This window comes from Cyprinodon tularosa, unplaced genomic scaffold, assembly GCF_016077235.1.
Source record: "Cyprinodon tularosa strain WSP-4 unplaced genomic scaffold, ASM1607723v1 ctg92, whole genome shotgun sequence".
NCBI lineage: Eukaryota > Metazoa > Chordata > Actinopteri > Cyprinodontiformes > Cyprinodontidae > Cyprinodon > Cyprinodon tularosa.
Window position 1 is genome coordinate 126,396 of NW_024039696.1, and position 27,408 is coordinate 153,803.

Here is a 27,408-nt window from a genome sequence, read left to right on the forward strand (position 1 = left end):
CAACCCTTTGGAATAAGAGGATTCACATTCTTAATGCACTGCACCAAGCAGCTAATGAACTCGCATTCAGGTTTGTTTTAGAGACAGTGTAACTATACTGCAATAAAGTGGCAGTCAGATGAAACAATCCTTTGTGCGCACTTTAAAGCTTGAGCATTTTAACTAGAGCCCTGATTCAGCTTTGAAGGGTCATTATGATAACCTTGATTCTCCTGGAATTTTGTAAATCTATGGAAATTCAACCATATTTTTCAAAAAAAGTTTGTTTATAAAGCCTAAAATCAGATTAAACCTTAACGCAGTTTGCATGACAGGTTGTGTGATTCCTTTGCAATTCTATCAAATGCAGTTCAGATTTTTTCAGCAGCCCCAACTCATTTCAGATTATTAAAAAAAAGTTACCCATTTGAGGACATGATTATGGTAGTCGCACCCACCTTGTGGCCAAATTCTTTAAAAAAAAACGCATGCTTGAAAGATTCAATTCAGTTTATTTATATAGCGCCAATTCACAACACGTCATCTGAAGGCACTTTACATCATCCTACAAGACAACAAAGATACAGCAGCTGCAAAGCGTAATAATGTTTGTATAAAGGTCCTCCAGACAAACGAATAGAATCACATGTCTTATGCAGCCATGCATGAACTTAAAAATAAATAAAACCTAAACCCAGATTTTGGTCTCCATTAGGACCACTCACTTCTGTGGAATTTGCTTTACATCTAATAGGAAAACAATTACAGCTCAAAAAGTTAAGATTTTAAAAAGTTACAAATTTCAGACAATGAAACTCCATTTACTATATATAAAGTACTTCCTCATGTATTTACTGAAAATTATGATTTACAACTAAAAATAAATCAAATATTTATTGTCTCAATTTTTGTCAAAAAGTAGAATATATAGAAATTTAAGAAAGTCTAGAGATATATTATTCAATACTGCAGATTAAAATTAAATGTTATATATATAAATATAATGTATTAAAATGTTTTTTAACATTTTGTTATAGAGCTATTTAGTCTTTTGCTACAAGATAGAGTTTTTAAGAAAACTCCAAGAATTTTTTGATAAAATATCCTCCCTTAGCAGAGTTTTACAGTATGGAGGAATGCAGTAACTGCTAGAACATGGCCTTTATTATCAGCTTTTCTAAGAAATCAATAACGCCTTCTCAGACAGCCTGCGTGGGCTGCAAGCTTCACTTCCAGTTTAATTGTCGTGCAGCGTATGATTCTTTTGGATAATATATCCCCCTCTAATCTGTTCAGTGAGCGTATTGATTAGTGATGCTTGGACCTAACTAGATGCTCTTGTTTCACAGTTAATTCACTCTTTACAATTGGATTTGGATGGCTACAGGCGCTCTGCATTTATCCACAGAATGCGATCAATATTGGTTATTTCCTGCGTGAAACAATGTAGGAGGAGATTCAGACTCATTTTGGGCATTGTTCTTTTTTTTTTTTTTTAGAAATGCCTGTGATGAAAATGGTAAATACTAGATGCATTGTTCCGTACAATAGTATTCACACCCCTTTTTTTTTCTTTTTGCAATTTTAGTTTAATTTTTTCCATCATGTAGAAGGTGGAAGGAATTGCATTTTTTCTGGCGGGTCTTACAAGTGATGGAAAAGTAATAATAGATACACATCAAACACTATTCCATGGTGGTGGCAGCATTATGCTGTTGGTGAGATTGTTTCTTTTTTTACATGGACATGAAAGGTGGGCCTGGTGAGATGGATCAGGCTCCATAGAATTGTAATTAAATTACTAAAGTGAAATATGAATTTTCTTAAGCGGATAAGCAAAATGAAGCTTCAGTTCTTATTTTATGTTTCTTTTTAGTTTTGCAGAATACAGGGTAAAAATGTGGTATTTAATCTAAACTTTTGTTAATTTTTGCTTTCAACTTTTATTTTTTTTCCCCAATTTCCAATTCTATTCTTTTATATAAAGATGTGCCAGTATACAATTATTTTGACCCCTTTCTGACTCCATACATGAATGCCAAACTTTTAAGATTTTTGCAGCACTATGTGAGATCTCTAAGATTTTTTTGAGTATTGGTTGCTACAAAACAGAATCACAGAAGTTTATTATTGTTGAATGTATACCCTTTAGTTTAATTTGCATCATTATTAGATAGGGACAAACCTAAAGAGAGTTTTTAAGGCAGAAAAAAATATATAGTGAATGTAACAGAGGCAGCCAAGTGGTGGTTAAGGACGTTTTCCAAAGCAGCTTTGAGGCTCAGGAGGAAGGGGTCAGTTTCCACCACCCCAGCTCTCGTCTCCGAGCATCAACAGAGTGAATCTTCCTGCTAAAAATACCAGAGTTGCTGCTTTATGACCAGAACTGATGAGCCGTGATGCTGCTGCCTAGCTGCTCTCCAATTCCAAGTACAGAAATCAACCCCGTCCTCTCCAAGAGGAGCCAACACAACAGATGTGAAAGAGCAACATCAGTAATATGCCTGCAAAAGGATTTTCAGTGTGAAATTGGTAGACTGCTTATTTAAAGACTCTGCATCTGTGCCTAATTCACCATTTTTTATTTACTTGGGGAAACCTTAGCAGGAAGACCAGGTGGAGGAATTTTACTGGGAAAGAGATATGGCTGACAGTGAGCAGGTCAAGCGTGTGCTCTAGTTGACAGAATGGTGCTTTAGGAATCGAACTGTCTGCAGTAGATCTCTGTATAATTGCACATCCGTAATAAATATGTAGGTGTCAGTTCCTATTATATCAAGAGGGTTTTTCAGCTCATCACTGAGCACAAGAGAGAAAAGTAGTACATCATACAAGATCATATCTATCTGCCTAGGCAACAATTAGCCATGGGTGAGCTGACAAACTAAAAATATGGCTATTTATTATAAAATTATAGGGTGAAATATATTTTTTTAGCTGACTGTTTTCTTATTAAAATATTCAGAAATGGAAAGCTGTCAATGACTGATTCAGAATGAAATATTTAAGCATCTGCAATTTACAGTGTCTGATGTTTCTTGCTCGGAACTACAGTCCAAACATGATCAGATCATCTTTAAATTATTACAAAACTAATTTCATCTGTTGCACTATTCTTTCTCAAGAGAACCTGGGTCACCCTGGAAAATCAAAGTGTTTGCCTTGTTTACAATCATGCTTAGAATTTATTAGGCTGTAACGCTGGAAATTGTAGTAGTAGGTGAGAGCTGAGAAAATAGCAGCAGAAATGCTGTTAAATGCAAATTAAGATGTGCAAAAACTGGGAGAATTTTTTTTTCTGCTAGTGTGTCAGCGTATAAAACAGCAGAAGAAACACTAATATGTATCGTGAGCTGAATTATCTACAATTGATGCCCAAAAAAGAGGGGGAAATGTAAGCAAATTACCGGCTGCATAAGTTAAGTTACTGAAAACTGCAGCTTATCATGTTGAGTGAGATATATCTGTAGAAACAAAGACTGTCGTTCAGAAAATCTGGGGACAAGATCACTGTGAAAAGGATACTCCAGTTTCATGAACATCATCAGTTGATTTAGATAAGACACAGTCCCACTAATGTCGACTATGTAATACTAATGGAATTTAGGGTGTTTCTTAAGGTAACAAAGAACGAGGAAGTCCAGGAAGGTCTCAGTAGATAACATCAGCAAATATTTTGAGTTTCTTCCTGGTTGCATTTTCAGTTCTTTGCAATCACAAAAAAAGAAAAAGAGACATTTTCCTCATCCCTCCCACTTTTCCTGGTCAAGCCCCCCAGTTTTCAAAATCTAACCAGTTTTATACTGGACTGAAAAACATGCCTGAAACTTAACGCCCTTCACAATTAAACAATAGGTTAAACCAAAACTACAATTCAAACAGAGAAATGGAAAGAAAAATATATATCTAATTTACAAACTCACCTCAAAAGATTACTTTAAAGAGAATAACTAATAATATACCAATTTTTATCATTGTTCTTATTATATTAAATAATCCACTGCAAAAACGATCCAGAAATAATTAAAAATGTCTTAAATTTCACCCTTAATTTGAGTAGGTAAATAAACCGATTTTCCACTGGAATTAGTATTTTTAATCTGAAAAAAAAGATATTCAGATTATATGCACTTGAAATAAGAATGCAATAGTTTTTTATATTATTTTAAATATAAATTGTCTTGTAAAAAAAAAAAAAAAAATCCTTAAAAAAAATGTATTAGATTAGATTTAATTTGAAGGGTTATTAGTAAACTTTTATTTACACAACAGATGTTGACAGCAAACCCTGCTTTATTTATAAAATCAGAGGATGGATAACTTTCTGACCTTCTTTATTTAGATTATGCCAAGATTGTGGTTCTTGCTACCCCCCAAGTGGTGAGCTGTATTGATTCTCATTATCAAGGCAGATCTAACCTCAGAAATCTTGGTGTTGCTTCGGATCAAACGTTATACCTTGATGATGATAGTAACACAGAGAATCGTTCTTCATTGGAATATTGTCCAACTCAGATCTGTAATATGACATATGTAATATTCACTGCATCTTGAACAGTTTTGCAATTTTCGCTTTGCTTTTCTTAAAATGATCAATTATAAAGTTCTTATAACATACAAAACCCTGCTTGGTCTGTGACCATTTTGCATGCAGGCTTATCAAGATTTACCAGCTGTCTGCTTAAAAAGACTGAGAGCTAAAGGTACAGCATTTAATGGATCTCGGTCTCATTATTAAGTGATGGCAGAATGGAATAATTAGGACATCTAATCTTAAATGCTAGAAATCTGTAAAGCCAAATTTCCAATTTTGCTTTGTTTGGGCATAATCAGAATTTTGGTGTGGTTGACTATATGGCAAATATAATTAAATTGGAGCAAGAGCAGCAAATTTTCTAGCTTATTTTTATTTGTTTCTGTAGAGTTGCATGATTCGGCCTTAAAGATGGGAAACCATTGCATGACTTTTTATGCATAGCCCTTTGTAACATAAAATTAAATCTTGGATGACCTGCTTGGACAGATCGAATCAATTCTGCCTTGTGTCAGTTTATATATAAAGTATATAGGTTCTTGGCAAAATTGCCTAAAATCTGTTAAAGATTTTTAAGTGTTCTCAGTTTTTATTATTATTATTTGAAACTAGTTGCTTTATATCTCAGTATTAAGTCTACATCCCTATTTTTAACACAATGTGAACTCCAAAACACAGGTGTATGGCTCTCATGCATAACAGAGCCTTTTTCCTCTCTGTTTGGGAGTGAGACTCATAGCAGTGACTCGTATACCGTAAGCTCATGAGTCTGTGTTAATTTTCTGACCTTGTGTGTGTGTGTGTGTAACTAGGGGTGAATTCATCCACTCCACACACCCCGTCATGAACAGAGGGCGGGGGCACGATGTTTGCCTAAAGGTGCTGTAATGGTTTTCAGCACCACCAGGCTACTCATCAAACCCAGGGCGTGTCAGAGAGCGTGTAAGACGGCTATATTTAGAAACGTGGTTGGCCGGTAAACACTGAGTAATGCAGGGATGTGTCATATTAAAATCCAATGACTTTATCATCTAAACATAATCCAAATAGTCACAGATTATTGCAGCATACAGCTCTCTATACACTCTCAATCACTCTAAGAATCTAAACCTCAGCTTTTGTTGGGTCCAAAATTACATACCGGTATTAAAATGGATAATGGCTGTTGTGATAATTCAGTTGTTATCCAAATACTGCAAACATCACTCTTTGAGAGGTATTTTCTCCTTTTTTTTTCTTTAAACAGCTTTTCGTGTGCAAACCAACATCAAAAATCTTAATTGATGCCGATAGCAGGAACATTATCATACACGCACTCAAAGTGACACAGTTATAACCACCTTTGGTCCCTCTTAAAAAATACAACGTCCTTTTATTGTGCCATTTCTTCTTACCGTCAACATTCGTTATAGTTTCCTTTTATACTCTGCAAACACATTAACTCTCTTTCTGTACTTTTAACCTGGTCCCTATACTAAATTGTAAAAAGGGAGGCAAGAATGGGAGATTTATTAGAAACTATAATGGCAAAAAAACATTATTGGAAAGAGAATTCAGTAAGTACAGTACTTGCCAAAATATGCTGTTAAATAAACAGATTGGCACTGCATCAAAGCTACCCTTTGTGATGTTTTCTTTAGAGTGTGAGAGTGAATTAAGTTTTTTGGACCCTGTTGCAGATGGTTGACTTCTGAAGAAACCTGTCTCTGCAGGAGCGGCTCACTAAGCTTCCTCTGTACATTCCTGAAAGTAAACATTCTTAGACGAATAGAGAGCAATTTTAATGCATCGTAATTCCTGTATTTTCAGTACAGTCAGTGCCTGAGCACATAAAAAGACCTTGCCTATAAATAAAGTATTGAACATTATGAAGGTGTAGACTCACCCGTCTCTTTATTGGGTACACCTGTGCAACTGGTTGCTTATGCAAATTTCTAATCAGCGAATCACATGGCAGCAACTCAGTGCATTTAGTTATGCACGCATGTTGAAGACGATCTGCTGCAGTTAATGCCAAGCATAAAAATGGGGAGAAAAGGGGTTTTAAGTGACTTTGAACTTGACTTGGTTGTTGGTGCCACACAGGCTGTTTGGAGTGTTTCAGAAACTGCTGATTTACTGGGATATTCCATCATAACCATCTCTAGTGTCTACTGGAAATGGTTCTGAAAAAGAGAAAATATCCAGTGCTTTGCAGTTCTGTGGTAACAAATACATTGTTGATGCCAGAATTCAGGGTAGGATGGCCAGACCGGTTCAATTGATAGAAAGGCATCAGTTGCTCTTCTACAACCGAGGTATGTAGAAGAGCAAATCTGAATAAACAACATGTCAGACTGTCAGGCAGATGAGCTACAGCATAACACATTCCTGCCAACTAACAGGAAACTGAGGCTACATTTGGCACAGGCTCAACTCCATTGAACAATAGAAGTTTTGAAAAGTCTCAACTTGAAGCGACATTTGGATGGTAGGGTCAGAATTTCCCCTTTAGCCTTAAATTATGTTCTAGTTACATGTAGCCCCTGTTTTCCCTGGTTACTCTTTGTACCCCTTAGTGCCCCTTTTATTTCCCCTTAGCTCCCTTCTAGCTGCTGCTGTCCACACCTGCTCCCAATTAACTGATCACTCCATTCCTTGTTCTGCCTCCATGTACTCCTGCTCTGCAGTTCCTCGGTGCTGGATTCTCTTCATTTCTTCATGTATATTTCTCCAGAGCTTCTTTTTGGTTCCTGAGTTCCCAGCCTGTTATTTCTGGATTGATGATTTTGTACCATCTACTTCACCATTAAAAATGTCAAAAATGATCTCTGCCTCCTCTGCTCTGCATTTGTAACAACATCCACCAGCCCTAACAGATATAGAGATGCGTTAGTTACAAATAAAGCAGATCTGAGAGCTGGCTCGAAATATGAAGCTTCTACAGAACATTGCAATTTTGACACATAACGGTTCATTTTGTGTGAAATTACTGAGGTGGAGAACAAGGTTTCTGAAGTAGGAAGAAATCTTAAGAGCTTTGGGAGCCAAAAGGAAAAAAGTTCTCATCTGTAATTTCTTACTAAAGAGCAAAGTGTTGCATTCCTTATTTTCTTGAAGAGAAAAGGTTTTATGGGGATTGCAATACATGTTTACACCTTTATAGAAAAAAGGCTGTTCTGAAAAATGAATCAGAGCTTAGGAACAAAAATATAAAGGTGTATGAAAGAGGAATGAAGGAAAGGAGGGTAAAAAAAAGAGCGTAACCAGGGGTGGAGCCAGATGAAGTCCAGGGGTGGTCATGACCTCCATTATTTGAATGTCAGCAGACAGCAAGAAGCCTCCCAGATCTCCAGATGCATTTGAGATATCAAAAAAGTACTCCAGAGTGTTGTGTAGCATGGGGGTGAGTAGAAAATGAAGGCTAATCATGTTTTGGGTGTACTATTCCTTTAATGAAATAGCATCACCGGGAACCCCTCGGGCACGTAAGAGTCCCCTAATTCCGTCATTTTTAAACCAATGTGTCACTGGCCCTCTCAAACAACTCACATCTTTGTCAGTGAAGCTGAGTGCTCCCACATCTCCTCATTCATAGTACCCCTCTACATTAAGGTCCAAAATTCTGTGAATAAAGTCAGAATTCTGAGATTAAAATCAGAATTCTGAGATTAAAGTCAGAATTCTGAGATTAAAATCAGATTTCTGAGAATAAAGTCAGAAATCTGAGATTAAAGTCAGAATTCTGAGATTAAAATCAGATTTCTGAGAATAAAGTCAGAAATCTGAGATTAAAGTCAGAATTCTGAGAAAAAATTTCAAAATTCTGAGAAAAAAGGCAGAGTTCTGAGATTAAAGTCATAATTCACACTTTTTTCCCACATTAAACTGAAATAATATTTAAAAATCAGTTAACTTTTTTTCTTCTTCAGTGGCCCCAATCCTCTTCCGTACAGGAAGGATTTTGCAAAAGTAATAATAATAAAAAATTGTTTGATTATTGCACCTCCGATGCCAACAACAAGAGGAGTAGCCGAGGAGCAGTGCATGGATTAGAGAGAGGGAGGCAGGAAAAAAAAGGGGAGGAAAGCACAAAAGAAAGCTGGAAACGGGGGGATAAGCACACAGAGGAGGGGAGAGAAAGAGTGAAGTGACATCACATCTCAAAGCTCCTCTCTCCTCTCCTTTGAGCGCACCTTTGCTCCACTTCTCGCCGAGGAGGCGCGCGCACAGTTCGCCTTTATCCTCCTCCGTCGCTCGTGAAAAAAAGGGGGCAGGACTGAAGGAAAGCAGAAAAGCCTGGGAAAACTGAAACCATGAACAACACTTTCCTAAACATGGCGTCTATAGGGGACTTCGACCCGCTGAACCTTTCTATCCCCGCCACCAAAGTTGAAATCACGGTGTCATGCAGGTAGGTGGATCGGTGTCTATTTGGACATTATTTCCTCCGACAGGCTGAGAAAACAAAAACGCGCAGCTTTACAGCTAAAGGGAAGTTTGTTTTGAACTCGACTGTCAGATTTAATTCTTGCTCATTAAAACTAACATGATAATACTTTGATAAACGTTGGGAAATGAAGGAACACCCCCAAAAGTGAGGCGCTCCTCTCCATGGAAACGACCGTGCGCTACTTTACTTTTTCACGCTGGCTTGTTTGTAAATAAGCCTTGTAACATCATGATAACGGAATAAACCTAGAAAAAAACAAACAAACAAATGAAAAATATCTCAGGTTTCTACTTGTCGCATCTCTTAAATAAAAAGTAGAAAAAAATAGAAATAAAGAGTTGTTTAAAATGACGTCCTGCACACTTTTTGAGACGTTTGCAAACGTCAAACCACAAGTGGACGTAAAAAAAAAACGTGGTTTGACCCAGTTTAAAAAGGTTTTTTTTTCTTGATGTGGTCTGCTGGCTGTACGTGTTTTTATATAAAACCTCATTAGAGTGTCTGTTTTAAGTGAAGTATTCATTTTATTTATAAAAAAAATGTTAGAACTGTAAATATATAGTCATATGTTTATATTACTATTTTTTATGTATTTATTACTGTTTTCAAGGCTGCACTTAAAAAAGATGAATTTGTTTAGAGCTGTTTTAAACAAAATTTCTTTTTGTTTACTCTCAAGTATACAAAATGACAAAATAAATCCAAGTCTAAGGTTTAAGTAGGAGTGAGCTTTTATTTAGAAAATCCCGATTTGTTTTTCTAAGTGAAGTTGATTTTTCTGCATTCTGTGTGTGCAGATACAAAACTATGCATAAACAAAAGCAGTCTTTCAATGTGAATCACGTAGACTGTTGGTGGAAATGTTGTTTTAGAGTGGTAGATTTATACTTACATAAGAAAGAAAGAATAATCCTAATTGTGGTCACCAAATTATACTAAAAAAAGAAAACAGAGTTAACCATTTTTAACCCCTTCCTTACTAATGGAGTCCCCCCCTTCCCTCAGTGAGGTCTAGAGGCACTAGATCTATATCCAGGCATTTAGCAGAGATCCTGCCACATGACTGTACATCTTATTTTGGCAATTGTCCATTTAGATGAGCCCTTCAATGATATATTACCTACTGGAAATTAAGTTGAAAAGCAAAAGTTAACAATTCAAGAAAAAAAAAGGCAAAAAGCTAATTGAAAAGTTAAAAAGTAAAGTAAATAAGCCAAGTTAGCAATTAAATTTAGGTATATAAACTAAAAAAAATTAAGTGCTAGTATCAGCATTAATGCTTCGAAGGTTATGTTGGACCCCAAAAAAATGTGTTCCTTTCACTCTCAGAGTGTTTTTCATGAATTTCTTATAGAAGAACTTTTGTTATTTTTCTTAATATATTCAGGCAAGTTGGGGTTTCCTTTTATTACAATGACATTAAATTTTACCATCAAAATATCCATATTTTTATTATGTAACAAAGGTAATAAGATCTGATCCTGGATTCCAATAACACTATTGGCTGGAAATGTTGATTTTCAACAGTACCCTATAAAGGGTTAATGGATATCAGCATAATAATCTAAGGTTACCGGTGGGATATTGGACTTTTTTTTTTTCAAAGCACCTGTACAGTAATCACTTATGATAATTGAAAAGTTGGCATTTACTCAGATGTGTTTAGGGAAAAAAGGAGACATCAGTGTTTAGGATATAGGAAACATTTAGTAAATAGTAGGAAGAATGTCTATTTCCTAAACACATTTAGTGTTTATTTAGAATACAGTTAAGAATGTACCATTTATTAAATGACCCTTGACGTAAAACTTCCCAGAATGCACATTAACGTCTTATTTTTTTTCATATTTGTTCATCACAAAATCTACATTTCTTAGCTGTAAACTCGCAGCTCTGTCCTTTAAAAGCTTGAATAGGTGCTGGAAGCTAAAACAAAAAAAAGATAGACTGATGTAAAACTGAAAGTCAGCTTAGTATCATATTCTCACAGTAGGGTGACCTTGTGTAAAAACATACGGTCGTTCAAAGTATTTAGAGAGAAATTTAAACCGTGATCTGATTCCTTTTTTAAACTAAACAATTCTTTCTACTGCAATCAAAGTAAAAGTAATATGATAGCATATATGATTAAAGGTTGTTAATGACACGGTTGAGAAGAAAAAATCTATTAAAAAAATACATTCTAATTGCATATTCCCAGCTAATATTTTGGATAAAAATCATTTGATTCTTCTTTAAAAGTGTTTTATAATCATCCATCATTTGGAGAGTTTGAACTTTCGATTCCAGAACTATGGTTATCTTCCATATATTTTTGTCACTGTGGATGTAGCCCTGTTCGTTCTCAGCTTTTATACAGAAAACTAAACGTATTGTGTCTAAATTGAATGTTTTGTGCGAATGAAAGCTACCCCATTCCGCATTACAGAGAGGGTACCGAGTACCTTTGGTGGTGTGTTGCGTTTGTTGTCATTCTTTCATGTTGTGTAACGTTCTCCTGACTGATGCATGTATCCATGAAACTATGGCTTTAAATATGTATAATGCAAACAACAAAAAACTTCTATATGGATAATTAAAACCTTATTTTTGGCCACTCATAGATTTGTTTATATAAGATGTGTATTCAAGACGACCGCATGTTGAAACTCCATAGAAAGATGAATTAATCAAGTGTTGTTTTTATGGCATGCCTGTTTTTTTTCCTTACAGATTTGTTTGCTTTTTAGCAAGTTTGTGCAGGATGCATGTCTGATAAATGCTATAAAAGTTCCTCTCAATTATTGATATCAGAGAAACTTATCATTTTATTAAGTATTTATGATTCAGTAAAGTCTATACAATTAATGCATTAGATTACCTGGTTATAATAAAGTACTGGAATTTTTACATTGTGTTTTATACAAGTTGCATACCGTGTGACATAACTAACAACTTACGAATCCCATTAGAGAAAAAAAATATTTATCGACATAACATGAGTCAGATCCATGTGAAAGCATTTCATTTACAGCAGGGATTGCAGAGCAAGCGTGTCATTATGAGCCCGTCAGTCAACCCTGTAACAGTGAAACACTGGAAATAATGATGGTAGCATGACATTTCTCTTGTCCATCTTTTTTTCGATGGGGGAGCGGGGTGAAAGCCATTCATTTAGCTTTTGGAGAAAAAAAAAAAGAACATTTGTTTCTCCACCTTGAGCCCATGGATACTGTAGCTACTGTATTCCTGCAGGATTTTTCTGCACCATCTCCTTAGTAACAGAGGGATTGAACCATCTTCTTGTAAAATATGTGAACAGGCTTTGTGGAGTTTGTTAATGCCTGAGTCACCCCGTTTGTCAGCCCTGACGGGGGAAGAAAGTGTTTCAGGTGCCTGGTCCTCCCACCTCCGACTTGAAGGAGGACATGGAATGTCATGGTTACGACCAGGTGCGAACTTGCACGTTTTTTTTTTTTTTTTTGTGAGCTAAAGGTTCCTTTTCTTTTACAAGTTGCGGGTTTTTGTGCATATTCTAGTTGTTGCGATTGGTCAGGGTGGGCTAAGTCGGGTATTGCCATGGTTTCCTTCTGTGCGTGTGGGGGGAGTGAGAACTTCTACATGGGAGGCAACACTTCATGAGAAAACAACATACTGTACATGACCAATCATTATATCAGGCTGTGATATTTGCGAGGCTGCATTGATGGTCTCTGATAACTGACTCATATAAAGGACCTGCTTTATGCATCAATTTCCCTTGCATAGTTTCACATTTTGTCAAACTATAGTTAATGACTGTAATTTATGCAAATATACATGGTTTTAATTATTCTGCACACATTAAAGCCAAATATATGAGTTTACTTACATATAATATGTATATTATCTTTGTATTTCAGACAGAGAAAATTGTTTTATTTTACAGAGTCTTTAAAAAAAGTCTAAAGGAGTCTAAAACCATCTAGCCCAGGCTTTGACCCTCATGTAGCTTATGACCACATCACCATGAAGCTTATAGGTTCCCACGCAGAAACTTCTATGTGCTTTGCTTCAGCAATGGTCACTGCATTTCATTGGTCATTTCTTAAACATTCTCAAACATTTCTAAATCGAGGCTAATGCATCTGTTCTATTCTCAGGAGTTTGTGAATTTACCATTCTTGCAACAATTCATCTTGCTTGCAAGTTAAGTAAACGCTAAATGTAGACGAGAAAAAAAGAGACATTTGGATGGACTGATGACAGTCAGTGTAAAACCATTGATGCATTGATTAGCTTCAAAAAAATAAATGCTAAAAAAATCTGCATTTGTTGTTGCTTGCATTAGTGTGTTAGTGTTAACAATGGTGAGGTCTATGTTGCCCCGTATGCGCAAATCACCATTTTGCTGCCGGTTATGCCAATAGGGTTATCATGCAGGACACACCAGTGGCTAATGGTAAAGTTGGAGTCTTTGTCTCTGGATTTCTCTTTACCTCATTTCCTGTCACCCCCCTTTCAAATAAAGGCTATTTGTGTTCAAAAAGCCACAAAGTGAATTTAAACTTCACACTCAAGGAGTATGGGTCAAATATAGTCGTTTTAGCTGCTACTTCTGTCCGGATGGAACCCCCTTTCTGACATAAATGCAAGGCGTTCTTGGGGCAGACTCGAACTGAAGGTCCACTCGACAAGGCTGTGCAAAAGTCAGATTTTACAACACTGTACGCTTACATGGTGTTGCACATTAAACTGCCCGTCGAGAAACAGTGGTCACATTGAACTGTTTTGCATGGGACACCAAGCAGATAGTTCGGGAATTGGAATTTTGAAAAAATTAAACAGTTTCCAACATACAAAATTTTGAAGAGCGCCTTGCGGATGAGCTCAAAAAACATTTAAACTTAAACAATGAGGGAATCTATTATTATAGATTTCCCTTTGAAATTCCCTGGTCTGGTTTAATGGACTTATGTACGAACTTCTTTCTTGTTTTTGTTTTTGTTCTTTTTGAAGCCAAAAGACAAATCTCCCCCTCCTTGCCCATTGACGCCATTACTGAAACAAGTTTGAAGTCTCAACCGTCCGTAGACATTGTGGGTGGACTCAGCGCAGCTCATAGTATGAGCACATTAACACATGTAACTGATGCGCACATAACAGGACCCGAAAATTGAGTGGCTCATCGAAAATTTAGAAAAGCGTTAAAATTAAGATTATTTTGTAAATGCAATTTATCTTCCAGGGCTAGTAAATCCCTAAACCAGGCTTTGCCCCGTTCAGTTTAAAGGAAACTGACCAACTTTTCCCTTCCTGCAGTTAATAGAAATGTCCCTGTGTCCCAGGCTCTGACCAACACCTTTTTTTCTTCCCAACAGGCCAGTTAAAGAAAACAGACATTTTTTTTTTGACAGGTTTACATTTGAGCCACTTTGATTCATTTTTAAAAGGATGGATTAAACACATTCCTGCTTCCAACTTCTCCTCACCTTTGTCCCTGATCTGTCCTCTTTGGTCTTTTCTGGGCTACTTTTACTCCATCTGAGGTCTTTACAAAACTAATTTTACTGAGTTTTACACTCTGTTAATTTAGTGATGGCATATGGTTTCACTGAATTTTATTTAGAGGTATCGGTGTATAGGGGGCTAAAAGCATCTTATTAATGTTATGAGTTAAAATCCTAAACTACATTAAAGTTATTACAGACAGAAAAACTGTACAAGAGGTGAGAACATCGTTTGAAAGGTAGATTTTGCCTTAAAAAAGGTTTTTGTGAATCTTTCTCAGAAATAAAACAACTTATATTTTACAGAATCCATGGTATTTATCATTTGCTTTAAAAACGAATAAGCTAGTAAACTAATAAGCCAGTTAAGGACATTTTACGCCTTCATAAAAAGCAGGTGGATTTAAACCAAAAGAGAATCTGAAACTAATCAGAAGTAGCGCCTCTCATGTGATTCCTGTAAGTGGTGACATAAGCCGCTACAAGACTCATCCTCTTATCTTTCATTGCCATCTAACTCAGATAATGTTCTGATTCTGTGGGGATATGAGGTCAGAGCTTGGCTCCGCTTTGTGCTCAAGAGTTTGTGCTGATCGATGGGAGAGCCTGGGGTAACTGCTGGGGATCAATACGCTCCCAACTCTTGCCTACTGCGTCTCACCCCCCCTCTGTAGATGCACTTGCTGAAAAGGTCTGCTCACACGTACTGTACACAGAAAAAAAATCTCCTGATATAAAGTAGCTTTTGCCACCTACATGATAGAGCCAGGGGACTGTAGAACCACTGGTGGCTGGCTCAAGTCCCTCTGGTCCATTATGTTTATTGATCGACCACAACACAGGCAACTGTGTCTTTTTTTCATTTAAAAGTAGACATTTCTTAATGAAAGTGAAGCTAATAGATGGAAGTATTTCTGCAGCAAATCTTGTTTTTGTACTCGGCTCAGCGCGTACTCTGTCGGTGGGCACAGATGTGGGCTGATCAGTTCAAGTAACTGCATGGATGCACAGGTGCACCTTTTAATTAGCTCACATTGTATTCAGTTTTCTAAAAGTCTCTGAGGAAAGGGAGAGCTCTAAATGAGCGTTAGGTTCTCACAGAAATGTGTCTGGATGTAAAAAAAAGGCTAAAATCTAGTCTACTTTTCGTCCACAAACCTAAAACTTTATTTAAACCATTTTTTATTGACAGATCCAAGTCATGGACTGTTAAAACTGAACAGAGATGGCGAAAGCATCAAGGCATCAATGCAATAAACTCTAACTTATGACATCTGTGAAGTCTACAAATGAATTAAAGTATTGATTAGTTTACTATATCAGATTTCCTTTTTACGTTCCTGTTTTTCCTGGAATTGTTATATTTAAGAAGCATGATTAACATGATTGTTTCAGTTTTGGTCTTTCATATTTTTCGCTGATTTTTAGACCTGTAATTGGATCTGGGATATATAAATGCCTACGCTTAGAGCTCTTTATAGAGTTAATGCTGATTCATGTCCAGGTGATGTCTTTATGTTTAGAAATCAGCGCTACTGCTCAGTGGGGTATAGGCTGAAGGAGGTTAAATGGAAGGTCCTACCTATAGGAATTGAGGCAATGTTGAGCTTAGGTGGGTTGTCGGAGACACAAGGTCTTTAAATTAACATTTACAATAAGTAGCAAAAAGTGTTTTATTTCTAACATGATAAACTGCTCACGTTCAAGTTCTACAGACACAATGAGCATTGGCTATCTCTTTTAATAGTTTGCATTTAGTGCATAGTGTACATTCCCAACATGCCTCCTTTTTAAAACAAGCATAACAATGGGCATTTTTCAAATATTTTTTCCTTTCCTGGATCTGCATCAGCTCTGGAAATGTTCAAAACTAGTAAAGGTCTTTCCTTGCTGCAAGAAGATCCGGGTTCGATTCCCGGCCCGGCTCTTTCTGCATGGAGTTTGCATGTTCAGAACACCGGGTCTCTGATCCGATTTTTTTTTTTTCCATGCCCCACTCACTATGCATTGAGGCTCCGACTGCGTAGGGTGGGCAGATTTGCAGATTTTTCTCCACTTCTCTCTCTCTTTGCCACACAAACTGAAACAATTTCCCACATTTCACCTGGATTATGAAAAGCTATTGAAAAAAAAAACAAAAAAAAAACAGCGCAGCTACAAAGAAAAGCCCCACTGCATGAGTCTGTGTAGCATCTCTTAAACCAGAGCAGACAGAGAATTCTTATAGGCCTGTATTAAAATATATTGGGAACTACATTTAATTGAACCGTGGGGCGGTTTATATAACGGCTGAAGCATTTACAGGTGATTCTCAGAGAGAGATGAGTGAAGTTTATCAACCATTTTGTTGTTTTATAGGCGCTGTGCAACTCCAAACCAGTTTGCCCGTGCGATCAACAGATTTTATTTTGTATTTTTCTCTTAAGCCGCTGTGTTTTACTTCGTAACCACGCCTCTCTTCCTGTCAGACTCATTAAATTGCTGCTGAGTTTCTGGGTCCTCCTACTAAAATAGACCTGGGGTCTATATTGGTCGCAGCTACGCAAGCCCCCCTCTTAATGATTGCTAAATGGCACAACCTCATCCGACACGAGTTTCTGTCGATTGGACGCATAAATCGGATTGGGTGTGCTCAGGGCTTTAAGCAACCTTCAGGTTCTGTACTGCCACCTACTGGTAGGTTTAACAGCTTAATCATTGCTTGTAGATTCCTACCCATAATTGTTTGCCTTGTACTTGCAGCTTTGCTAAGCTTTAACTTTTATTCAGAACTTTTTTTAAATTCTGCTCACGTGACTGAAACATCAGATGTCACATGTATGTATGAGATGATTTATTTTACATCATTGCATTTATACATTTAGATACCTACATATATGTTTTTTATTGACAGTTTATTGTCAATTTATTGTAACACAACAAGAGGGCCGCATTAAAGAGAGATTATTTATCAGTTTTAAGTTCAACTCTTTCTTATGGAGAAAGTGATTTAAGGGCAGCAGAAAATCTGTCTTATTTTGGCTTCTGTCCTAGCAATTTAGAAGCACTGAATTAAGTTTAATGAGTGCCATTACTGCTGTCGACATGTGCTCTTACTGTCTATGTTCAAAGCCTTGTGCATCCGGTTGACAGGTGGATGGTACTGAGTTTTACCTGTTTCATCCACTGCCTTCAACAAATTCAGCTCAGTGGTTCTTGCCACAAACCCTCTGACTGTCAGTAAGCATTGAACCTGTTGACGGTAATAACTCTCTGCTTATCACTTCTTGTCTTCTGGCTTCCGTCGCTAATGCTGAGAGACAGCAAAGTATAAAAGGCCTTCCCCTTTTATTGCTTCTCTTCCCACAATAGGGTATTGTATTGACAGGAACCTGTGAGGCAGCAGGTGCAAACTGCACACTGTGTTTCTCCTATTGTGATGCACACCTGATTGCTCTTTATTTCACCATGGTTCACCATGAGCTGGTTGGGTAAATGGAAAGAGCATAAGGTTTATTTGTGCAGAAGTCTGAGGTTAGCGAGAGTTAAGGTCCCGATGGGTTAGAAAATGTGTTATGATAGCTTCAAAGTAATGATGCTTGGCATCATTAAATGTGACCTTTAGTTTGTCAGCAATTAGCTTTTTTTTTGGATTTGGGAGAATTTTGTTCGACCACCTTTGTTAATTTCTCTTAATCTAATATAATATGACTAATATACACAGCTGGATCTCATTCAGTTAAAATATAATTGGAGAGAAGTAATAAAATAAATAAAATGAGTTCAAGTAAATCATGTCAAAAAAGAAATATTTTATGTTGAATATATTTAGGAGTGTATTTTATTTTTATGTTTATTATGATTATTGGAAGTTACAGAGGATCAAAACACAAAATTGAATTTTTTATGGAAAAACCATAATTTACATAAAGCAAAAAATGTTGACATGTATCCTGAAGACAGGAAATGCCCCTAATGGAGATCAAAGTAAGTCACAAAAGGTTATTACATAAGAAGCTGGCTGTTTATATTGCTAAAAAGGAAAGTTTGGTAGAAGAAAAAAATATATACACTAAGCTTTGACAATTGGAGCCCTAAGAAGTTCACATATATTGTATAGTGCGTGTGCATGTTTCCATATGGTGATATTACTGTACAAAAAATATGCGTTTATTGGTTTATTTATTGGAGAAGAAGAATTGCAGTTTTTACTGTATATATTTGCAAAAACAGGTGTTTAAATATATTTTAGGATTTAAAGAATAAATAACATGTATAGTTTTTTTTTTATTTCTTATTGAACTAAATACCTATTTTGATGTTAAATAGATTTATAGAGAAGTAGTGAAAAATAGCTGATGCTGACATGATTGATTCTGTGACTTAGGCCTGTAATATTACAAAACTTTTAATCTAGGATTTACTTTCAATGGTAACTCAGTTCTTTGCACACATTTAGTTACCGGTACTCTCTACCTTCAGTAGATAATTGTCCAGCAGAGTTGAGAAGACCCGGGAGCAAAGTTCATATAGAGTCAAATCTCTTAGGAATTTGGGGCAGATACATTTCCGCTCGACACGGACTAGTCACCGGTAGCTCAGTATTGTTTCCTTTTAGCAGTATGCCAAAAAATAGTCAAAATGAGTTGTTTTCAAGTTTATGGAACATGGAATAACATAGCGCTGACCCTTCCCCACTTGTTGCTACTCACTGTGAAATAGGCTGAAACAAAGATCATGCCTAATGTCAATGAATCGGTCTTAAACTAACAAAGCTGAGTTTCTACTAACAGATCTGAAAAGTAAATGAAGGAAATAGTGGCATCTTTTACAGCTGTGTATTTTTACTAGCGTTTCAATGCCTTGTTGCACTTTTATAGGTTCCCATAAAGAAGCATTAAAAAAAGACCAAAGTAACACATCAGATTAACTCCTCCTGGTGCCTTAAAACCAGACCAACGAATCGATTACAGTGTGAATGTGAGATGAATGTAATTTAATAGAACGACGGTTAATAGAGAGGCTCCAGATTTATGGTAAAAGAAGATCTTACTTCAGGAAAAAAATCCCATATGAAGAGACACGCTGTGACTGTTTTGGGTTCCTGCTACCCTCCCAGCCTACTCCCTCTGCTCATCTGTCAGTATTCTGGCATGACTTAATTTCTACCCAGGAGGAAAGTCTGTCTTCCTATCAGCACCCCCCTCCGCCTGTCATTTAGTAGTGCTGCCCACACAACGAGCAGCAGTGTCAGTCTTCAGAAGCCTGGGAAACGTCGGCTGTTTGTATTGCATTGGATCGTAATCAAAATAGCTTACAACTCTACTTCACTCAGTTAAGCTCTTATTTAGATGAAGACTAAAAAGGCAATATTGCCAGCAGATGTGAGAATATCAAATATTTAAAGTAATTATACACCTGTGCGTTAATAGATATGGAATTTAAACCGTTCCAGGGTTGCAATTTCCAAATAGATAATGTTTTCTCAAATTAAACTTTTTTTCAAGTTTGTATTATTGAACCAAGAGCAGCCAGCTGGAATTGCAATGAACAATTAGCCACTGTCACGTTCTATTCCTGTGGGTGTAGCAAATAACTCCGGGAACAATGACGACTGCATGGCATCGGCTGCAGACTGATGGTGCTTTGTGTGAGTTGCAGACAGTGAGAGAGTTACAGCATAAAAATGCTGATACAGAATCTGCTCAGTATATTTTTCTTATCCATGGCTGCAAACTATACAACTGAGAAGATCAGATTGAGATTAAGTGAATTTTTCTAAATTAGAGTGTGCTGCGAGCGGGAAATTAGGTCAGAAATCTTTTTTTTTATTTTTTATTTTTTTTTTACCTTTTCTTACTATGAAGAAGTATTAAAAAACTAGTTCAGCACTCAGAAAACACCGACCTCCACCAAGTAGCTCATATCCCCCAACATACTGTGACATCAACCTTAAGTTAATGCCTGTATTCACAGAAGAATTAAAAATATTCCTGGATCCAGATGGTGATCTGGATCATCACCAAAGTGTAACAGATTGTTCATTGGACTGAGATTCACCTTTGGTAAAAAATTCATTCAAATCTGTTCATAACTTTTCACGTTATCCTGTACACAGACAGACAGATCTCCTTGGCGGAGGTAATAAACACAGACTTTATACATTTGTTGGGTTCAGGTGGGGGTTTCCAAAAGTGAGATGAGAAGAATATTTAGATTTTATTAAACTTCAAATATAAGCTGAAGATGCTATGAACTATGAAGAAAAGGCCAAACAATGTCTCAGAAAAGTTTTAGCCCTACCATGTGTTTTGCTTATCAGTATTTTAACTGAGGAAGAACATTTATTTCAGCCGCCCAACCAGCAGTGCTCAGCAACCTGTGGAGGAGGTGCAGCAATTGATCTCTTTAATCACACTCTTCTTGTCTATTTTATATTTTTTAATGGATGACTATACATTTAAAAATATACATTTCCTTAGTCATCAATCTGCAAACAGGACGTTATACTTGAATCTCACAATGGGAGATAAAGAGATGATTTACAGGGAATTACTGGGACACAGTCAAGAAAAGGATAAAAAGTAGGTTAGAGGAATGTAGGTTGTTAAGGCTAGATCACAGAAAAACTCACACAGTGTGTCTGCATTCTCTTGATGGTTGAAAAAAGAGTAAAAGCTACTATAACAAATATTAGCTCAGGGTTTGTCGTCTGGTTCAAAGGTAGAAATATTTCTGTAAGGTGTTCCGGCAACAGGTGTGATGCAATAATCTACATTTTCTTTTTTATCACAGGAGAAATTAAAGAAATCCATGATGGAATCTGGATTATCTTACTTTACTATACTGATATTGGGAATCGGTCCATTATCATCTAAAAAAAACAACAACAAGTATGTGAATTTTTCAGCCCCACAGGCGTTTCTAGACCGGCCAAGTACCGTAGTCCTTGTCCCTGCAGTGATGAATTAATGCTAAATCAACTTTTTATGGTGATGAAAATTACCAAAGAATCTGTAACTGATTGGTCACTTGGACTAAGTTTTATTTTTAACCTTAAAAGTATTGTACTTTTAGCTTGAGCTGTACTGAGATAGGACCATGGTTTACATCTGGTTGACCAGGAGTTCTGCAACCTTCACCTCAAAGATAAAAGTGTGTCTTCAGATCTGTGACTCATAAATTTAAATGAGTGGTTCCCAAAGTGTGGAGTGCATTCCCTAGGGGGTACCCAATGTAATTGCAGGGGGGGCATGGTAGAAGTAAAATGATTAAATTGCCAATTTTGAGAACTAATTATAACAGAAATAACTACCACACAATAAAATAAGCAGTTAAACTTCAAACTATTGCGCTTTAAAAGCAATAGTATTTCATTTTATTGCAATGTGATTTACTGCAGTTTAATTTTCATCAATGTTGCTTTTAAATCAATGGGGCCCACCAAGAAAAGTTTGGAAACCACTGATCGGCGTGCTTCTACAATATCCAATATCAGTAGGCTGATAAAAATTCTACAATTCAGTTTCTGTTCAAAGTTTATGCAACCCATTGGTTATTATTACATTGGTCAGATGTTCTCATAACAATTGTTCTTGACCATTGTTTTCTGTTTGAGTAATATCAACCCTCTTCCAAGAATCAACACAAGACAATAAGTCATAAAAGTGTGTATGATTTGTGTTGATATCATCTCAGTTCATTATTAGTATTGGCCAGTACTGATGATAGTATCTGTATTGTACCAGAAATGTAAAAAGATGTATTGCTGCATCCCTACATGGAATGACATTACTGTTGTTTTGGTGCCTGCTTTCCCTATGTGGCCATGTCATTCTGTCATGTATTTGTTAGCCTCCTTAATGCCGATAACGGTATTTTGCAGTCTTCTCCTGACTGATATCTTCTGATAATTTGGTCTATTTCAGTAGACTATGGCTTTCACTGTTAGGCACAAGGGAAAATATTGGTAAAAAACTACAAGGACAGCTCTATTAGGTGTAAGGTATGCCGGTGAGCCAACATGATTCTGTTTTCAACCTTTTCTCATTCAACTGTGCTTTTCTTCGAGCCAAAATGTCTCTTAGGGAAAGAAAATAACAAAGATCTATTGCGTTTTCTCAGTTAAAACAACTGCCAAATACTTAACTCTCAGGGTGTGAGCGCTCCACCCAGCAGCCCCCACACTTTAACGACACCAGTCACGATCGACCCGCTATCTATTTTCATGTCGCTCGCTGCCATTCCCTGTATGGAAGTGATTGCGTTGACCTTTCTGGCCTCCATGTAGCTCGCGTAATGGTTCTCCTATTGAAGACACTGCTGACAACTATCACTTTGAGAGAAGGGGAAGCAGAGGTGCCTGCTGTGTGCCCATTCAATGCCACAGAGGAGCACAAAAGGGATGTGTTTACGATGACGTGGCGGCCGATAACTTTCCTCTGTCTGTTTATATGCAGTCCTCAACAACGGGGAGTGCAAATGATTTGGATGTGAGCACAGTGGTGCTGGCAATCACTAAGACAAAGCTGTATTGGAGAAAAGATTTCTTAGCTGCCGTGAATAGATGTCATTATCTTGTCTGTCTTTCTTCACCTTGGTTTCACAACATAGTTCCTTAATGGCATTCATGTACGTCTCTAGGTCTTCTTATGCATGCTACAGGCCAGAATCAGAACAATATATACATTTTTTGGCCTTTATTGGCAAAGTTGGTGCTAGTTTAGACATAAAGGGAATAAAAATCAGCTCCAGGGCTTCTGTATCTCACTCACTTCAGGTGGTTTATCCATAAACAACCTGACTTGTACTGACAGGTCTAATTGTACCTTACAGCATATACTGTCACAGGGCCTGACTGCCATTATGTGATTGAGATGAGAAAGAATAGGGCAGATGATAATAGTCAAGGACTACCCACCAATCACAAACACTTATGCACAGAAAGGAGGGGCTCTGTGCTATTGCAGGCAGACATGGTAAATGGGGGGGTAATAGGTGTACCCACTCTCAAGGTGAGACAGCTGTGGTGTTATTTTAAAAATGCAGGTAGTTAAAGACATAGCCAAGGACATCCCGCCCTTCAACATCAGCAAATGCACAGCAAGCAGACTCAGGCCAACTTTAAGATGACCTCATTTGGTCTCATGTCATTGTAACTCATGAGAAGTTATTGGGGATATTCAGAATGTTATGTATTTTAATATATTCTGGATAGATTCATCCCTATATGTAATTTAGATTTTTTATGCAGGGTTCCATGCAGAAGTTTCTCAAAAATCCTTTGAAAACATCCGTTTGTGGTGCAGTCTTTCAAGCCTTTCTAAGTTCACACATAATAGATGTTATGAAAGGAATTGTTTCTTGTCACCTCTGTGTGATGGGTCTGCTTCACCCTGCATACCTTATAGTAGCACAACAATAGCAAGAACCTCTCTCTTATTTTCTGATTTGTAACTAAAAGGCCATTCTTTGTATTTTCTTGAGGTATTGATTTGTTTATTCTAACATTCAGTTTTCTCCTGCACATCTTGACCTTGCAGTGTAGCTTCTTTCCCCCTCCAGATTTGTCAGGTTATCTAGGATATCTCTTCACAGCCTCGTTCAGTTGATCGCACAGATTTTCAAACACATTTAAAGTGCTTTCATGCCAAACCTTTGGAGCACTTACAAGTCTGCGAAATTCAGGTTTCTGTCCCAGTGAACCAAATACAGGAAGAGAGAATGTGAGGTAAGAAGCACAGACAAAAAAAAGGGAAGAAACAAGATTGAAAATGTCTTACAGTGTCCAATACTGGAGCGGCGGTGCCCTGTTGCAACTGCATAAAGTCTTAAGGGCAATTTATGCTTCTGACGCTTAGCCTCTGCAACTGTCAAATCTGAAAAAAATCCTGACTACGTGTCGGACGTTCGCAAACCCGCACAGACCTCAAGCGGAAGTGCGCAGACAAAAAGCAGCTGTGATTGGTCCTTGGTATGACTTTCCAGCTGTGTGTGTGGTGGTCCTTCTCGATTCGATGCCGGGGTGCACCATTTTTAAAAACCAAGGAACAATGTACAACCATGACGAAAGGTTAATCAAGGAGGTTTGGAAGTACAATCAATTGAAGTTCTCGCGAGTTCTTGAATAGGCTCCCCCTTGTGCTTTGGCAGGAAGCTGCTGTGCGTCCCTAGAAATTCCAGATCGACGGTGCAGAAGCATACCAGCAAAACTGATAAAACCAGACTCAAGCGATTTGATGCGGTTGCAGAAGTCTAATCTGCCCTTTAAGGTTTGCTTGATCTACTCCCCTTATGTGATTTGAAGGAGTTCTCATCACTTTCTTCCAACATTGGCTTTCTTCTTGCTCTTCCATAAAGACTTGACTTGCAGAGTTCATGGGTAATTAAATTTAGTTTTATAGCAATCTGAGAAACAAATAAGCCTTACTCAACTCTTCAGGATGTACATTTCTCCTTAGAGTACCACCAGAGGATCAATGACCCCATAAATATCCAGAATTTGCAAAGATGTACATCAGCAGGATGCCTCAGGGGAAAACTCAACCCAAGGAGTGCATGCAGCCTGCTGCCTACATGACACACTACATATGCACGTATACAATTCACACTTTTGTGGCACTGTGCGTCTTTTCAACTGGACAACCGATGACATTTCCAGCATTAGATGCACACATAGATGTTAAAAATACATTCACAGTTGAAGCTCTGACATTTAGCTTTTGCTCAGATGTCCATTGTCTGTTGTAAGATGAAAAGGCACAAAAAAACCTTAACAAACAACCGAAACATCGTTCAATTAATTCTACCATCTGAGATTTCTCCTGTTTTAATATTTTTAATGGGAAATCAAAGTGTGTCTACGCCTCTATGCAGGTCAAGAACATATCATTTCTTTTATAGTGAGCTCTGTTTTACTGCAACACACTTGGATTTATTTAAAAAAAGGGAATTATTGTTCAGGAATCAACTTCACAGCCATATGCAGAGCAACATTAGCGGAAGACGCAGACAGTGGCAGGCCTAATCTTGTCATCTCCAGTGTGGTCACAGAGCGGAGAGTCTGCATTAACTCCTCCAGGGATGCTGTCTCTCTTCCTGTCTCTCACTCTGTCATGCAGGAGCTCCTGGCTTCTGCACAACCAAGCATGTGTCTGTATTTTCTTCCACATGTACTCCGAGCCTCCTGTTGATAACAGTCTGAGAAGGCCACAAGCATGGGTGAAATGAAGAAAAGGATTAAAAGATGGAAACCGATGCACAGACCTGCATGTAGGGTTACACAGTTATGCTTTTAGGCTGTTGTGCTTGGTAAAAACGCGAATACATGTCTTTATTTAGCTCTTATGCTCATACCAGTGACACGTGTTGATGGCAGTGAGACTCTGCAAGTCAGTCTGAGCTGCCCGAAAGCAGTGACAAAGGCAATTAAGGTAGAATGCCTCTGGCTCAGATGCATCGCCACGCCTCGGCCCTGACTGACAATTCTTACGTCGCCCATGATTGTGCCTAAATGGACAACGCCATGGCATATTCCAGCGTATGTGTTCCCACGTGCCTGAGTCTGTGTACAGAGATGTTCTCTTGGCTCTCCCAGCCCCTGTCAGGAGGAATTAGGGCAGGCCCTCTAGAGAAGCAGGGAGTGCACACAAGCTGCTGATGCTCCGCTTCGATGTGTGTGTGTTTGCAGAGGAAGATACAGGGGATGTGGAATCAAGTGTTTTTTCCTCAAGTTGCATATCGAATGAATAAGGTGAGATAGATCAAGGAAAAACGAAACTGGAAAAAAAAAAGTGCCCCAGGGGAAGAAAGTAAGAGGGAAAACAAAGAAGGGTAATTGGGGTTGTAGCAACTTGTAGCAATTTGATTAGGTACCTATTGACAACATGCACACGTTGAAGCACAAAGAGGATTATACAGTAGTGGAGACAACTGCTTTAGAAGACATTAAAAGGATAACTAAAACACAATTTTTGGTGTTTAGTTTTTGTAGTATGACACAGTAAAACCTATTACATTTTTCAAAGAAAAAAGTCAGATTTTAGGAATAGCTAATGGTATTTTTCCTGGCTTTATTGAATATTTCCAGTCGACTATCTATTCACCATCCTCTACTTATGTGAAATTGGTTATAAATGTAATAGCTCCATGAGGAAAGTCTAAACTCTCCTAGAAAATCCAGTAGTTTACAACTTCTAGGTGTACCTGAGAGTCTCCTTCAATTAGGATATACCAAATACATTTTAAAGGAAGTTGTCTAACTCCTTTTAATACTGAGGGGCAAGGGCTCTAACTATAGCTCACTGCATCATCCACTTTATCCTCTTGTTAATGCTAAACAAGACGTCAAGACCGCTTGGCCTTCTGGTCAAACAATGGCATCAGACTTACAGGAAATGACTTCCCTAAAGATTCCACTAAATTCCTCAACCTGTTTAGTGCACAGCGAAGGTCGTGGCTTAGAGACAGCAATAAAATGGCGCCATGTGCTAAAAAACAAATCCTAAGGTTCATAAACCAGACATCATTCTCACTATGACTTCTCATTGATGTCTTCCCGTTGAGCACCCAAAATGGATCGAAGATAACAGGTAGCCCAACCTTCACCTTAAGAACAAGCTAGAGTTTCTGAGGAGAAGGGTCTTTTTTTTTTTAGCTGAAATTGTCTTTAAAGGCAACTCTGTCACCGTATTCAGCACCACCCATAAAATACCATAAAAAAGTTGCAAGTTTATTATTGATTCATAAAACAAGGATCCTCCCAGTTACACATTTAGGGTAAAAATCTATGCGTTTTATAGCTTGCTTTTCCATGATATTTAATACAAATTACATTGGGAGTTTTGGTTGCAAACCTCCTTAATTTACATTTAAGATCATATTTCATTTTGATTGTTGATTATGGTTAATTATTGAGCTAAGCCTATAATTATAACCACCCTTGTAATAGCCAAAATAAAATTATTATTTTTTTTTAGTACGGTAGATTTAATTTTACAAAGAAGACATATACCGTA

The 27,408-nt window shown here is 37.4% G+C and overlaps 1 protein-coding gene across 1 annotated transcript in view; it reads left to right on the top strand.

Moving 5' to 3' along the window:
• The first annotated feature begins 8,612 nt into the window (after positions 1 to 8,612).
• Positions 8,613 to 27,408, top strand: part of LOC119776258 (copine-8) — a 118,760-nt gene continuing 99,964 nt past the window's right edge. The window contains exon 1 of the mRNA XM_038274571.1: positions 8,613 to 8,906. Within this exon, the coding sequence (XP_038130499.1) occupies positions 8,809 to 8,906 (98 nt within the window). The 5' untranslated portion in view covers positions 8,613 to 8,808. The remainder of the gene's footprint in view (positions 8,907 to 27,408) is intronic.